This window comes from Grammomys surdaster, unplaced genomic scaffold (assembly GCF_004785775.1).
Source record: "Grammomys surdaster isolate TR1022 unplaced genomic scaffold, NIH_TR_1.0 67, whole genome shotgun sequence".
NCBI classification, from domain to species: domain Eukaryota; kingdom Metazoa; phylum Chordata; class Mammalia; order Rodentia; family Muridae; genus Grammomys; species Grammomys surdaster.
The window spans coordinates 18,903,922-18,919,119 of record NW_021604569.1 but is presented as its reverse complement, the minus strand read 5'-3'; the positions used below and the strand labels follow the sequence as shown (position 1 = coordinate 18,919,119).

The following is a 15,198-nucleotide window of genomic DNA, read 5'->3' as shown; positions in this document are numbered from 1 at the left end:
CATTACATATCTTGCTTATTGTTTTTTGTAATAAAGGCTGTGGATCTTGGCATGCCTCCCAGAGCTAGAATCCCATTCCAAAAGAACAGACAGTTTGATAGTGTTGGCATTCTTTTCTAGCTTTTGAAATCTTCTCATGGTGAACATACATTCTCCACACAGGGCTCTCACAGCAAAATGGCCCAGGGGAGATGGAAGGGGGTAGCCCAGGAGTGGCTCTGATATCTGTGACCAAGGAGTATGAAGATCACAAAGTGGCTGTCCAGGAACTCACTCTCACCTTCCACAGAGACCAGATCACAGCTTTGCTGGGGACCAACGGTGCAGGGAAAACCACCATCATGTATGTCCCATTTTAGAGAATTTATTTTCTGTTCCTTTCCCCTTTCCTCCCTGTTTCTCTTTTCCCCTTCATCCTTACTCTTTCCTGCTTCTACTTCCATTTGTAGTTTTCCATTGTTGTTTTGCTTTGATCTCAATATAAAGGTTAAGTATTCAAAAGAAAGAACAAGTTCTCTATACAAAGACCCTCCCCTGGTAGTTCTCAATCATGTTTTAGACCTGGAGTAGATTCTGAGGAAAGAGGTAGATGGATATGTTTTAATACCCCAACATCTTTCCTCTCCTACAAGACCATGTATCATGCCTTTCTTTAATCTTTTAAAGTCTTTTGACACTTGCTGAAGTATAATTTTGTTTGAATAATTATAGAAAAAAAAGCAGAGAAATCTTTGCAAGCTTTAATAGTTTTTCTTTTTATTTTTTTCATCTTCTTTTCCTTTGGCCCTTTTCTTGCTAAGTACTGGGTTTTGGATTTGGATCCAATAGTTCCAGATTTGATTAAAGAATTCAATCATGTAGCCCTAGAGGGAGCAAAAAAGAGAGTTCAAATATCCATAGCCTTGAGCTGGTTGTGGAACGGTGCCTTATTTAAGGCCAACTGCCAAAATTATGGAGTGTATCTTTTGAACAAATCACTTCTTATTCTTTTTCTTACCGAATGTGCACAGGTCTAACATATGATTAGTAAGAAGGATGAGAAGGAAGTGGCTTCAACCTTAGTAAGAAAGGCAGAAAAATAATGTCTGTGGCGCTCTAGAAAGCTCTCCCTGGAAATGAATGAGAAGAAGAGAGCGTGGAATGTTTGCATTTGTACCTTGTGTGCTGAAACAGAGCTGGCAGTTGCTCTTTTCTTAGAACTTGCAAATTGGGAATGCTTGAGTTATGCAAGTAATAACTCAGCAAGCCTTTGCTAACGCACAGATTTTATGAGGAAAGCTTGGTGTGTTCATCTGGCTGAATGATGAGGATAAAATCCGAAGGTCCTGGGTGTTTCAGGGTTCAGTAACTACTTGGCTTTTAGTGACATTTGGAGTATGTTCAGAGTCATCTGAAGTGCTTCTTTCTTGCTTACTGGCAGTGTTTGGAGCCTGAGAGCCAATTACTAAACTGTATCTTTGCAATTTGAAACAAAATGCCTTTGAGACTTAGAGTTCATACAGGCGAATCTCAGTGTCCACAAATTCCATTTCCTTGCATTTGCCTAGCATAGATCCAAACTATCTGAAAAGTACTGCATCTGCCCTAAATATGTACAGATATTAGTTTTCTCATCAGTATTTATTCAACAATTTAATATATAGATGATTTAGATACATAGAAAGATTATATGGACTGTATGCATGCTGTTATTTTTGTACAATAAACTAGAGTATCTGAATTTTGGTATAAGTGGGTTATACTGGATCCAACTCCCAAGGATACTGAGATATCACTATATTTATTACCTTATTATATTCCCTAAATAGGTTTGGAAATGGATATAACAAAGAGTTGCTAATTGAATATTTCAAGAGATAATTTCTGTAGAGTTAGTGTCACATGGTTATGCAGGTTGTTCAGTGAGAGTTGACATATAGATGTAATGTCAGAGCAAATGCCACAGTGAAGATATACAACATTTCTTTTCCCTTTCAATATTTCTTTTGTCATCTTTTGGCCCTAGCTCCCAAGTGGCCATTGACCTACTATATTCGAATTCGCTTACTTATCCTAGAATTCCATATAAATGGAATTGTGTCTACACTATTTTACTCAGATCATCCCCCAAGTCTGAAACACTGTAGATGAATACAGTCACACTGTTTCCCCTGGGAGGTAGGGCACATTCATATGCCCACCTTTCATAGTGGGACACTCCAACATTCCCATGAATTCCTTATGTTTTAATTGACCATGTGGAAAGCTGGCCAATAGGAGGAGTGAGTTCCTTCTAGGCTGCATAAGCCATCTGGGATCCCAGGGGCTTATTGATGGTCACAGCATCCAGGTGTTGTTTGTGCTGATCTTTGTTCTCTGTAGATCCATGTTGATGGGGCTCTTTCCTCCCACGTCTGGAACCATCATCATAAATGGCAAGAACCTGCAGACAGACTTGTCTAAGATCAGAGAGGAGCTGGGGGTGTGTCCACAACAGGATGTTCTCCTAGACAATCTCACTGTGCGTGAACACCTAATGCTCTTTGCCTCCATAAAAGCACCTTGGTGGACCAAGAAGGAGCTACAGCAGCAAGTCAACAAGTGAGTAAACATTTCACTATTCCTCCTTTCCCCCCTTTGCCAACTTTGTAGGTAAAGAACACAGAGATATTAAATAGTATTATCTGTTTCTCTAAATATGAGAAGAAAAAAACAGCAAATGATTTTTATACATAGAAGCATGACAGAAACAACACAGGGGGTGATCTTAGAGAAGGCTTTTTTGAAAAGAACTAGATTTATCTGGATTGTCGTTGAAACAGAGGAAGAAATGAGGCAACTTGGGACTGTGGATAGGAAGGACATATCTGAAATAAAGGCAGCCTCTATCTGTCTTGAATGAGCAAAATACAAAAGGAGACAACTAAATGGGTTGAATGAACCTTATTTGGCATGCTAAAGAGCATCAAATTTATCAGGCATGTAGATGTGAATGAGCTGAGGATTGCCATCGGCCTGAGGTCTGGAAGGTAGATTTCTCTACACCCCAGCAGATGCACAGTCTCAGGAAAGACAGGGAAGCAGCAGCCTCTGCTGTTGTTTGCCTCCTTATTGAGATCAGCACAAGTGAAGAAACACTAATAATAAAGCTAGAATGACAGACAAAAGGCAGAAATCTCATTATTCCAGTCTCCCACCGCCTGGAGAATAGTATGGGCTACATCACAGGATGATTGTGGACATGAGTAGAAAAGGGGACACATAGGAAACTAAGGAGAAGACAGGTAGAGATATGGGTTGATGGGGAAGATTTGTTTTGTGGCAGCGAACAGATAGGGACTGAGGGAAGAGTAGGCCACTGGGGGATCTTGAGAGACCTCAGGGAATGGAGAATATGTTGTGTTCCCATTTGAAATTATCCTACCGAAGCAATATGGAGGCCATCTCCAATTTGCAAACATGGTAGCTGATCCTCAGAGAAATGAATGACTCATCCAGGGAAGTGATGATCTGCTCACTCTTACAAGCCAGGTAAGATTTGGTTGCTTTACCCAGGGTTGCAGCATGTTGGACCTGAAGCTTCTAGGGTGATAAGACTGTCATGGTAGGGAAGGAAGGGTTTCCAGGCCATTTTAGCACACTACCTTGGCTATCTAGCTCTGTGAACAGTCTGATGGCCTGAGAAGTGAAAATTGTTACTAACTATGATCAATAGGTCTAATGAATGTAGATGGTAGTAGCTTTAAAATTTAGTCAAGATATGTCCCTTAACATCCTTTAGTAGCTATCTTAAGGGGCTGAGGGAAGCCCCAAGTTCTTTGTGGATGCTTCCTCTAAAGCTTCTCTGAAGAGTCTTAACTGAGCAGAGTGGTCTGGCTATACACACAAGACTCAAGATGGATGGGGCTAGTTAGTGTTATGGATTGTCTTTTGTTATAAATAAAACAAAACAAGACCACACTTCCAGAATGTGGAATTTGCATATGTCTCAGGGGCCAGGAAATGAGAGCAAAGCATCAGGGGAAATCCCCCTGCAGCTCCTTGTGAAAGTCTCTTAGTACAAAGTTTCAGAAGAAAGTGACAGAGTGCTTCAGAGGAATGCACTGCTGCACAGGTCTCCTTTGCTCACTTTTGGAAGAGCTGAGTAGTGAGATCATTTCAACTTGTGATAGCTGCCTGTGTTTAGACACCAGCTATGAAAAGGGCATATGTAAAACAAATCAAATGTCCCCCTGGACAGATGCTCACTCTCTGAGGGTCAAATGCAAATCAAATTCAAACTCTTGGAAAAAATCCTCAGGGGACAGGAGCCCTTGTGGAAAGTGGCATATGGCACCACAAAGTTTGTATAAACATTTCTTTTTCCATTTCCTTCTTTCTCAAAATCCACCACATTGGAATGTTCTCTGCTATAAAATGATATTCTGTCTTCACACCATAATATTTTTTTTCAGAATGAATGATAGCATAAATAATGTAAATAACAATGATCTCTTCAACATACAGAGAACATGCTTAATTTGTAGTACTTAAAACCATCTCCAACTTGAGTTAGTCCTCAATATGAAAGAACTATGCTTTGTATGGACTACATATATACTAGATATACAATTGGCTGTGTACAACATATTTCTTTTTACTATAAAGGTGAAGGTCACTTGTTTCAATTAAAATTTCTTTTGCATATTTTTAGTTATCATACAAAACAATGGGTTTCATTATGACATTTTGATATATGCTTGCCATTGTACTTTGCTCCTCTTCACTTACACCCTTTGTCATTTTTGTTCCCTTTCTCTCTTGCTTATACTCTTCTGCCCCCACTAAAGTAACTGTTTTACTTTTATGTCAAGTATAGATGCATATATATTTAAATCTAGAGTCTACATACTTATTTAAATGTGAAAATCTGTGTCTATGTTGAGCCATATTGAATTCTACTGTGATTGAGACTGGGGGCTTAAATCAAGCTCCTGACAATGCTACATAGACTTCATTTTCTTATTTGGGTGCCAGGCAACCTTTAACAGTTATCAATTCACAGCATGTTACCTAGCAACAAAGCCAATTTACACAAAAGCAATCAGAATGAGATCATGTTTTAGGACAGTAGTTCTCAATTAGAGGGAGGGAAAACTGAAAACATCTGATTTCGAGCCAACATACTACTGATTAGTGTTCTGTAACACAGCTTGTTTTCCTTAAGGTCTGAATTCATTAACATGCGAGTTCAAGAGAGGTAGCAGATCTTGTAGAATCTGTGAAGTAAACACTTGTCAAGAGGCAGATAATAATTGTTCTCCTCTTTTGGTCTAAGGAAGATAAGAGTAGCCAAGAGAGGACCTTCTTTGGATCTGGGGTCATTAAGATGTTGTTGTATTGCTACTAACAAGAATTCTGGTGGACATTATGAAACATGGGTTGGGGACAGGTTATCTTGGTATAAAATGAGGTCAGTATGTGAAAGTGCAGCAGAGAGAAAATGATGGATTGAATCATGTCCACAGTTACCTGATGATGGTGTCAGATGAGGAAGAACAGGCCAAAAGAGAGTGGAGTAGGGAAGGAGGACAACCACTAAGTGATCCTGGCCCCTTAAGTAAGATGGGAAGGTTTGGTGCTTCAATTCTGTGCTGGGTCAAGTGAGATGAAGCCTGATACCTGATCTTTGCTTTGCTACATAGCCACAATTAATGAACTTCAAAAAAGAAGTTTAGGGGTGGATGGAGGTCTTTCTAGGTTGTTTAAGGAGAGAAGGCAAAGGAAGATAGTAAAAGCACATTTTTCTCAGCTTTTTTTTTCTTTTTCAACAGTAGCAGAGAACTATAATGATGACATATTGGGCAAGTGAGGTTACAGGATGATAGGACTTGTAGCATCGTGTCTGTCACTGCTGATAGTGGTCCAGAAGAGAATGAATTATTGCATGGAACTAGAGAGGAGATTGCTTGATGGACCATTGCTGGTTATGGGGCAGCTAAGGGACCTTGCAAAGAAGCTAAAGATGATCTCTCTAGAGAGCATAGTTGATGCAGCAATACAAGGTAGTAGGAGGCAAGGCAGACTGTCTGGAACCTTTATCAGCTTTCAGCATTATTTTAGAGTTAAGCATGCATATGCTGGGAATTGTTCCCCATGCTGTAATTTTGTATTTGGAAGGCAGAGGCTAGATGAGAGATTAAGAGCTCAAAGTCATCCTCTGTTGTATAATACATTCAAGATTAGCCTGGGCTACATGAGAACCTCTCTCATGAATACATATATGGATCAAGATAGAGATGCAGATGAAGATATGGGTTTGAACAGAAGTTCCCTGAACAAGTGAACAACAATCCTACTGGAAACATAAATTCTTAATCAAAGCTCCAAGGTATGGGATGTCTTCCTGTGAGTTATTTGCCAGGGATACCCTAGAGGTCCCTAAGACAATGGCGACTATTGCTACTGCTCATAGATGCTCACAAGGACTAGGTGGTAAGACTCCATCTTTGAAGACACTACATTAATTGGTTGCAGGACATAGAGAAATGAAGTTGGAACTGAAATTCTCCACTTTCCTGACTAGCGTTCATAGTCCTGGAGAGTGCAACTCAAGCTCCTTGGGAAGAAAAGTCATAAGTGGTCTTATTTAGCATGAAACTTGAGAACTACAGTACCAACTTGCCAGACAAGCTATGGCTGTTGTGCAGTAGTAGCATGATGGCTATGGGGGTTACCAACCACTTTCTTCTTGGAGTTGAGGTCTACACCATAGTAGGGAATTTATGCCTGAATCTGGAAGCTGGAAACTTTTCGAAGAGCCCATGGCTAGGGAGGTCATAGACCCTATAGGAGAATCTCATACTGTTGTTTTGTTAAGTGGATGTGGTATCAAACCGCTTTTAAAACATTTGTTTTTATGCCTGTAGAGTTGTGCTGTTCTCAGTTATGGGCAAGGAAGCTTCTCTTTGCAGTGGGCAAGGGCAATGAAGAGACTCATAACTAATCAAAGGGCCGAGAATTAGTGACTATCCAGTGCTCAGTCCCATATGTGATGTTGTCTTATCTCTCCCAATGTAAAGAAGCATTGAAGAAAAGAGCACAGGAGAATATAAGAGGGGGAAGACAGAGAGGGGTGCCATGAAATGCTGTCATCTGGATATGATATGTCCATAGTCATCATGAACTCCCAGTAGCTGTGGCTACCTGCATGAGACTTACACAAAATGAAGTTTGTCAATATTTTATCATGAATATGTGAGGGGTTCATGAGGCCCTACTCTTTCTGAAGGAGATGCAGGAAATTAATGGTTGCTGGAGTAGGGGGAGTTATTTTCTTCAGCAGTAGCCCATGTTCCAGTAAATAGCACCCCCTCTCACTCCTGCCCCTGCAGGCAACCCTAACTAAACTTGGTAGACCTAAACAAACAACAGTAACAAGCAAAGGCAAAACAACCAAACAAATAAGGAATCAAAAAGCAAAAATTAAAAAAGTAAAATAAAACAAAGACCACATAAAAGTAAGAGGCGACATGCTAGAGGAAGAAGAGGTTCTATGGGAGGGGGATAAGAGGGAGTGATGGGGTATGCAACCCAACAAAATACATTTATATATGCACAGAGTATCAAGGAATAAATAAACAAAGAAATGTAAGCAAACTGATTTTGTTGATAACCATGGACTTAAGGCTAAAGGGAAGAAAGCTTTAAGAGATCGAGAGAGAATGGAAATTGAGTTTTCTGTAGTGAAAGGGTTGTAGGGTATACAGTTGAAATGGAGATGTACTCAGTAAAGGATGGAGAGAAGTGAGATTCTGGAGGCAGGGCTGTGTGCTTGGCTGGGAAATAATTCCATTAGTGGAGGCAGAGAGGGGCTATGCCATGTTGAATGTGAAATTCCTAAGAATCGCAAGAAAGTAAATCTAGGAGCAGGTCAGTCTAAGAATACACCCTGGATGGGCATATGGCAGCAATATGGTAGCAGTGTCAGTTCTTAGTGACCTGGCTTCAAGGCTGGCAGTTTTAGAGAAAGTGGGGAAAAAAGAAAGTCATGATGAGTCACCTGCCCTACAACTAGACCTAAAAAGAGAGGGAGTATGACAGATATAAGACCTGACTCAGAGCCATTTGTCCCATCTTATCTAGGCTTCATTGTGTGGCCTCCCCTTTCCTGAAAGAATAGGATTTTTTGTTATGTTTTGCATATGTCATTCATTTCCCTCCAAGTCCTGGCAACTGTTTTACAACATTCCTTGGAACATGCTACTCAAACATTGCCACCTTGCCAAATCTCACTGTCCATCTGGCCAACTCTTTCTGCTACTTTCTTTAAAGTCAGAGGGCATTCCAGCAGAACCTGGGACTTAGCTTCTTTGTGTTTCATTGTAATTTCTTATCTGACTTTTCCACCTGACTCTGAGTTTCTTGAATCATAGACAAAATTTGATTTATTTCTCAGCCCGTAGTAGGTAGGTAACAGGTGCCATGCATTGTAGAGGTTCAATAAACTTTTGCTGTATAAATGAATGAATAATTGAAGAGAAGTTTTCAAACACATTTTTGGCACATAACTGGGACTTGATTTGAGGAAAAAAAAAATCTTTTCCAGTTCTGCTTAGCTATGTTCTTATTAGGGAGATTTCCTGTTCATTTTTACGAGAAATCAGAAATTTAAATTCATAGAAATTATCCATTTTCTTTTGAGTTGTCAAACCTCCATAATTAGAAAAACATTAGCCTTTGAGTCATTTTGGACTTTAAAATCAAAGAAAACAAAGAAAACAAAACAAAACGCTTGGACAATGTTTACAAATGGTTCACTTTTCTCTGATCTTATGTCTGCTCTAACCATGTTGGCACTCCCTAAAACCAGCAGGCTAGGAATGACCAGGCTTTGCAATAAAGTCCCACTGCAGTGCCAGAGGAAGGCTTTCATATACTGTCCTCAGACAATACCCCAAGGCCCAACAGTCCTTACAACATGGCTTTACCTGGAGAATAGTCAAATCTCTTGACTCCACTGACTTTAGCTGGTATTGTATTTGTTGATTTAAATGCCTGGGTACAGTTATCAACAAGGTCCATCCACATGGGATCCAGGGAATGCAGATACATGATACAAGCCCTGAGCACAATCCATAGAAGAGGTAAACAATAAGCACTTTGCTATAAGCACATGCAAGCTTGAATGTAATTGAGAGTTTTAAACTTGTCTTCTTGTTGATCTTCTAGGCCAACTCACTTGTCATTAATACACACTCAAAGGGAGTTAATGGGATCCTGTCCTTCATTGTGTTAGAATGACCCACATGGAAAGTTGGCAGAATGCAGAGTTCAGGCACTTGAACTGAACTGTCCTTTCTCCGCCTTCCTGCCAGGGTCCTCTAAACCATGGCGACACCTAGAGAACAACGCTTTATTTAGTCTGGCCTGAGATTTGGTAGAAATTTAGCAAGCAGGAAGTATTCTCTGAGTCTTGGATTAAACACAAACTGCCTTGGCTCTTGGCTGAAAACTAGACAGTAAGAAGCTGATTCGAGCACTCTCTGTGTGTCAGGCAGAAACGATGAGAGAGAATGAAGCTGACAAGAAGATTTTCCTTCTTCACCAGACAAGGAAGTCGTTGTCATTCACTTGTTGCTTTCCTAGGAATCTGGAAGCGTTCCAGGAGCCAAGTGTTCTCGAAGCTCAGCTGTGTGGAGCCCTTGTGATTCTCCTGTACCCTGCACCTGACTGGCAGCCCTCTCCTTCCTTGCTTCAGAGAGACCCTTACATTGTAGGCGGTCAGGAAGTGCTAAGGGAGGCCTGTCACTCATAGGGAGGGACACCACTCTTGCTGGTTAGAAAAGGTTTAAATGGAAAGACTTAAAGTAAATAATGAGAGTATGTAGCCATCATGTGGCCTGTAAAGCATAGTGGTGTTGGGACTGTGTGAGAAAAGAGATAAGAGTAGGACCTGTCACATTAAAAGTCTTTGTGCTGGCCAACTACTCCTGAGCATGGGGCCTGCTATGGAATGTGGCTGATGTACCTAGTGTTGTTCCATTGCAGAACACAGACTTTCCCTCTCTTAGAAGCTCCCAATTACAAATGACTTTGTGGTTGGGGGGTGGAGCAGGAGCTTTGGGTCTACTTACCCCTCTCCATCCTGAGGTTTTGTCTGGGTTGAACTTGTGCAGGTCTTCTGGATGCTGACACGATCTCTGTGAGTTCTTATGTGCACCAGTCCTCTTGTGTCTAGAAGGCATTGATTCCTTGTAGGCCTCCCTTACCTCTGGCTCTTAAAATCTTGTTATTCCCTCTTTTAAATAGATTCCTGAGCTTTGAGGAAAGGAATTTGACATCTCATTTAACCCTGAGTGTCACTGTATGCTGTTCAGCACAAAAAGGACTCCATAATTTTGTGTGTGTGTATTGTTTTGCTTTTGTGTTTTTTGCCTTTTTCAATTTTTATTTGATTGTCTGATTATCTTTTTCATAAAGGAAGAAAAATATAGAGTTGTGTGGATAGGAAGTTGGGAAGGATCCAGAAGGAGTTGGGGGAGGAAAAGCAATATGATCAAAATATATGGAAAGATATTTAAGGAAAATAATACAAAAAAGTCTTTTTGCCAGTTTTCTGAAATCTAGAACTCTCAAAACTGAAAGACAACTGGAGAATTATTCTAATGTTAATGATAATTGATGATTTCTACTTGATACAGGGCATCATTACAAATTCATGATTGTATAGTCAGTTAGATGGGGCCATTAAAATTTCAGGTAGAGTGGGCCAGAGAGTTCAAGGCCTCTGGCAAATCCTGGGGCTTTGTTCTGCTCATGGGCTGTTTTCTCTATTGTACTAGAAGAATATAGCCCCTTCTTTGCAGGAAACCTGAGTGAAAAGAGAGGAGACGCCTCTCTACAGAGTTGAACAAAGTACATTAGTACTTAGTCAGATACCATGACTAACATCATGTTTGATTCAATGACATGGTATCATCTGTCCACCTGGAAGGGCAATGCTACTATGCCTAGCACACATAATTCTTGACATAAGACCCCTATATGGTTTGTAAAGATCCCAGGTACTGTAAGCCATTATACATTACATGAAACCCAGAGAAAAGCTTTCTGGTGTTCAGGGAGAAGAATGAGAACATCCTTGTTTTTCCAGAACTCTTGATGAAGTAGAGCTAACTCAGCATCAACACAAGCCAGCTCGAGCTCTCTCTGGAGGCATGAAGAGGAAGCTCTCCATTGGCATTGCTTTCATGGGCATGTCAAAGACAGTGGTCCTGGATGAGCCAAGCAGTGGGGTGGACCCTTGTTCCCGTCGCAGCCTCTGGGACATTCTACTCAAGTACCGAGAAGGTAGGTGGTGAGATTCATTCCACTTTCTCCACAATGCTATGCTTGGGAAAAGGTTGTATTGTATGTATGAAGCAAGCCATATTACAATTGAGGATGTATGATAACTTTCAGAACAAGTAAAATATTCTGGTATTTTATGATATGTTTTGTTCACTAATATATTTAGAATACCTACTTTGTGTTTGATCTCTTAACTCAGTATTAGCAATGATACTATTAATGAGCTATAGTTATAAATGATGTCAGTTAAAACTTGTTTTGCCCAAATTATGCTCCATTTTAGAAGCATGAAGAATGAAAGGATGCAATTAGAAGTCACCAAGACAAACTTTCCTGAGTTAGTTGGCGTTCCACTGATGTGGCAGACAATTAACTTAGAAAAAGCCTGTTTGGGCTCACAGTTTCAAACCTTCCAGTAAATGAGTGGTTAGTTCTCATTCTAGGTTGCTTTCCTGTTACTGGGCCAAAGGCAACCTTGGAAAAAAAGGTTTATTTTAATTGTTATCATATACTTCCTGGTCATAATCTATCATTGAAAAAAGTCAGAGCAGGAACTCAAGACAGTAAACTGGAGGCAGGAACCATGCTTTTCAAACATGGTTTTCTGACTCATTCTCTGGATAATCTTTTACTTTCTCTCTTGTTTAGCTCAGGGCCACTTGCCTAGAGATGGTTTGGGAGCCCACAGTGGGCTGAACTGTCTCACATCAGTCATCAATCAAAACAACTCCCCACAACCATGCCCGTAGTCCAGGCTGATGTAAGTGATCCTGAATTGAAGTTTCTATTCTCAAAAGACTCTAGGCTTTTCAAGGTGGCAATTAGTGCTAGCTATGGACCCATGGTGGTTCAGTATATTATAGTAGATGGAGTAAGATGATCACATTATGATGTCAGAGAAGCAAAGAGAGGCCCAGAAAAGACTTGGTCAGAGGCCCTAACTTCCTTCTACCAAGCCCTACTTCTTAAGGTCCCAGTATTTCTCATTAGCAAGTCAGGCTGGCAAGAGGCCTTTACTACATAGACCTTTGGAAGATTTTTGAATCTAAATGATAGCATTTAGATCCTTGTATTATAGGAAGCTGAGGCACGGTGACATGGACATGTGATAGTCTCACATCTCTAGAGAAAGCTGGCTGACTCCATATGTCTTTTGCTATAGCTTATTTACTATTACAAGCATTGGATAGAGAACTTCTGGTTTACATCATCTGTTTCTATACTCCAGAAAGTACTGCAATAGGCATCTCATATAGAAACCTCCTTTGAACACAACATAGGAAACAGGGAGGCACATCTCAGTACTGATGGAGGACTGTCAAAACTTCTGAGGCAAGATTAAACACAATCTTATAAAATGTTTCTTTTCCTTTCCAAGCATATTACTTTACTGCAGCTTGATTTAAAACTTCAACTTCCTCAGGGGTAAATCAGAATTTGACTTAGGAGAAAACCAAGATAAAAGAACAATCAAGAACTTATCCTTTTCTTTACCATATAGGCAGCAGCTCTGTTCCTTCTACAATTCTGAGGCGTGACAGAAGGAAAACAGTGAGAAGCTGGGAGGTAGAGCCAGCAGATTCAGCTTAGTAGTCTCATGTGTTCTTGGTTTAGCTTGAGTGGCTGTATGGGAAGAATTTAGGTCCAGTCTTTGGAGCTGGCTCACAGGTCAGGATGCTGAGTAGAACTCAGCCCCAGGGAAGCATCAGGAGCTGGTTTGCTCATCCTTCCCTGACCCTCAGCTGCAACACCAAGAGGGAGCCAGAGCTTGTGAGAAATGCTGGCCTTGAAGCTGTCTTGCTGGAGGCCAGGGCACATTTCAGAGTCTGCAGCCAGAATTCCTCAGATAATCTGGAGGCATAGCATATGAAACACTCTGGTCTGACTCCTCTAGGAAGTCCCTACTCAATCTACAAAGGCTGGGAGTAAGAGGACGGTGCCTATTGGCCTCAGTCATCACACACAGACCAAAAGAGATGAGATACTTTTCACCCCTAACCTTAACTGTTCCTTCAGCCTCTTTGCTTCATTTACCTGTATGCCCTTTGGGAAAAAGGGTCCAAAATGAGAAAATGTGAAGCTCTGATGAAAAACATTGGTTGAAGCTTATGGGCACTGATTAAAATTTGAGATTGGATTCCTGACTTTCCTGCCACGTTGAATGGGAGCTGATAAAGAAAATGGATGAGGGTTAGATAAGTGGATTATAATGATCCTGCCCTTGTGGATTGTCCAAATTAAACACTGTAGTTCCACTACTATTGTTTGATTTAAAAATCAGAGATAGAATCATTCTTAATATTCATGTTAACTGTATTTTAATGATTTATAATTTTTCATTTAAAATTTTTATTGGAAAATTTCAAATATATATATATACACACATACACACACACACACACACATATATATATATATATATACATATATATATGTATATATATATATATATATAATTAATTTTGAATAAACTCATCCCCCACTGCCTCCCTCCAGTTCTCCCTACCTCACGAACACATTACATTTCCAGCTTTACACTTTAAAAAAGATAGCTCACTGAGTCTATCTAATACTGTACACATATGTATGAGTGTGGTGTCCTCTACTGCAACATAAACAACTTTATATTAGTCATTCCCTAAAGAAAAATGACTATACCTCTCCTAGTGACTGCAAGTAATTATTTGGGAACCCTCTCCTCTCTCTATTCTGAAATTTGTCTTAACTTTTGAGAGTTCCGTACATGTATATGATGAAATAGTATATGTACTTCTCCTTTCCACCTCCACCTCCTTCTGTGTACTCCCCAACATGCTCCCTTCCAACTTCATGCCATTTCGTTGTTGTTGTTTGCTTTATAACCCATTAAGTCCAGTTAGAACTGCCCAGAAGTGCATCAGGCTGGAACCATCCACCAGAGCATAGAAGATCTAGTAGTGGTCATCTCCTCAAGAAGGAATTATTTTTCCTCCCTCATCAGCAACTGGATTGACCTTGTGCAGGCAGCCACACTGCTGTGGGGACATATGTGTAACAGCCACACAGTGTCCAAAGGATGTCATTTCACAGTTTTCTTCTCTATCTGTTAGCTCTTTCTTTCTTGAACGTTTAGCTGATGGAAGGTTTAAAGTTTAAATAATCAGAATAAACAGATGCCATGCAAGTCTGAAAACAAGATTGTCTTCATTAAATTCCGCCGTTACACCCTTTGTTGTTTAACAATGATTATTTTTGTCTTTGGAAGACTCCTTTGGAACTGGTGTTGTACTGATTGAAGTACAAAATTAATAGTCTGTAAGAAGATTAGCTAGAGAGTAGTAAAAGGCAAACATGTCTTCAAAAATGAAAATGTATAGCCATTCCTGTAAACAGCCTCAAAGCTTCTGGCAACTGGCAGAGCTTTGTGAGAAAGATTTAAGACAGTGTGCAAACAAATGTTAGCTGCTGAGTAGAAAAGAGACTTTCCATCAGAACACTGTGTGCAAGGTGCTCGATCTTTTGGGAATCTGTTGTGTGTTTCTTGCTTTATAGTGAGCAATGTGAGCCTTTGATCAGCCTTGGTGCCAGCACTTCAGTGTGTCCTGTGGGAAGATCAGTAATAAGGCAGAGACAGCAGTCCAAACTGGCATATTGCAACCACATGCCTAGACCAGACTGCCTGTACATTCCCTTTGTGAGGTTGGAGAGATGGCCACATTCTTCTCTGTTGCAAAAGGAAACTGTCTTATCAGCTCTTAGGTCTCTCTGTGTCTCTGTCTCTGAAACACAAGACATTAAATATATTTTTTAACATAGTACTATTTTTATTGATTATTTGGAAATTTCACATAATATACCCAATCAACATCCATTTTCCAGTTCTCTCAAGTCCACCCTTGTGACCTCCCC

General features: G+C 40.3%; 1 protein-coding gene across 1 annotated transcript in view; it reads left to right on the top strand.

Annotated features, from left to right (window-relative positions):
* Nucleotides 1–15,198, top strand: part of Abca13 (ATP binding cassette subfamily A member 13) — a 438,342-nt gene that overhangs the window by 213,733 nt on the left and 209,411 nt on the right. Inside the window, exons 37-39 of the mRNA XM_028777793.1 lie at nt 163–343; nt 2,362–2,580; nt 11,114–11,310. Coding sequence (XP_028633626.1) covers nt 163–343; nt 2,362–2,580; nt 11,114–11,310 — 597 coding nt within the window. The remainder of the gene's footprint in view (nt 1–162; nt 344–2,361; nt 2,581–11,113; nt 11,311–15,198) is intronic.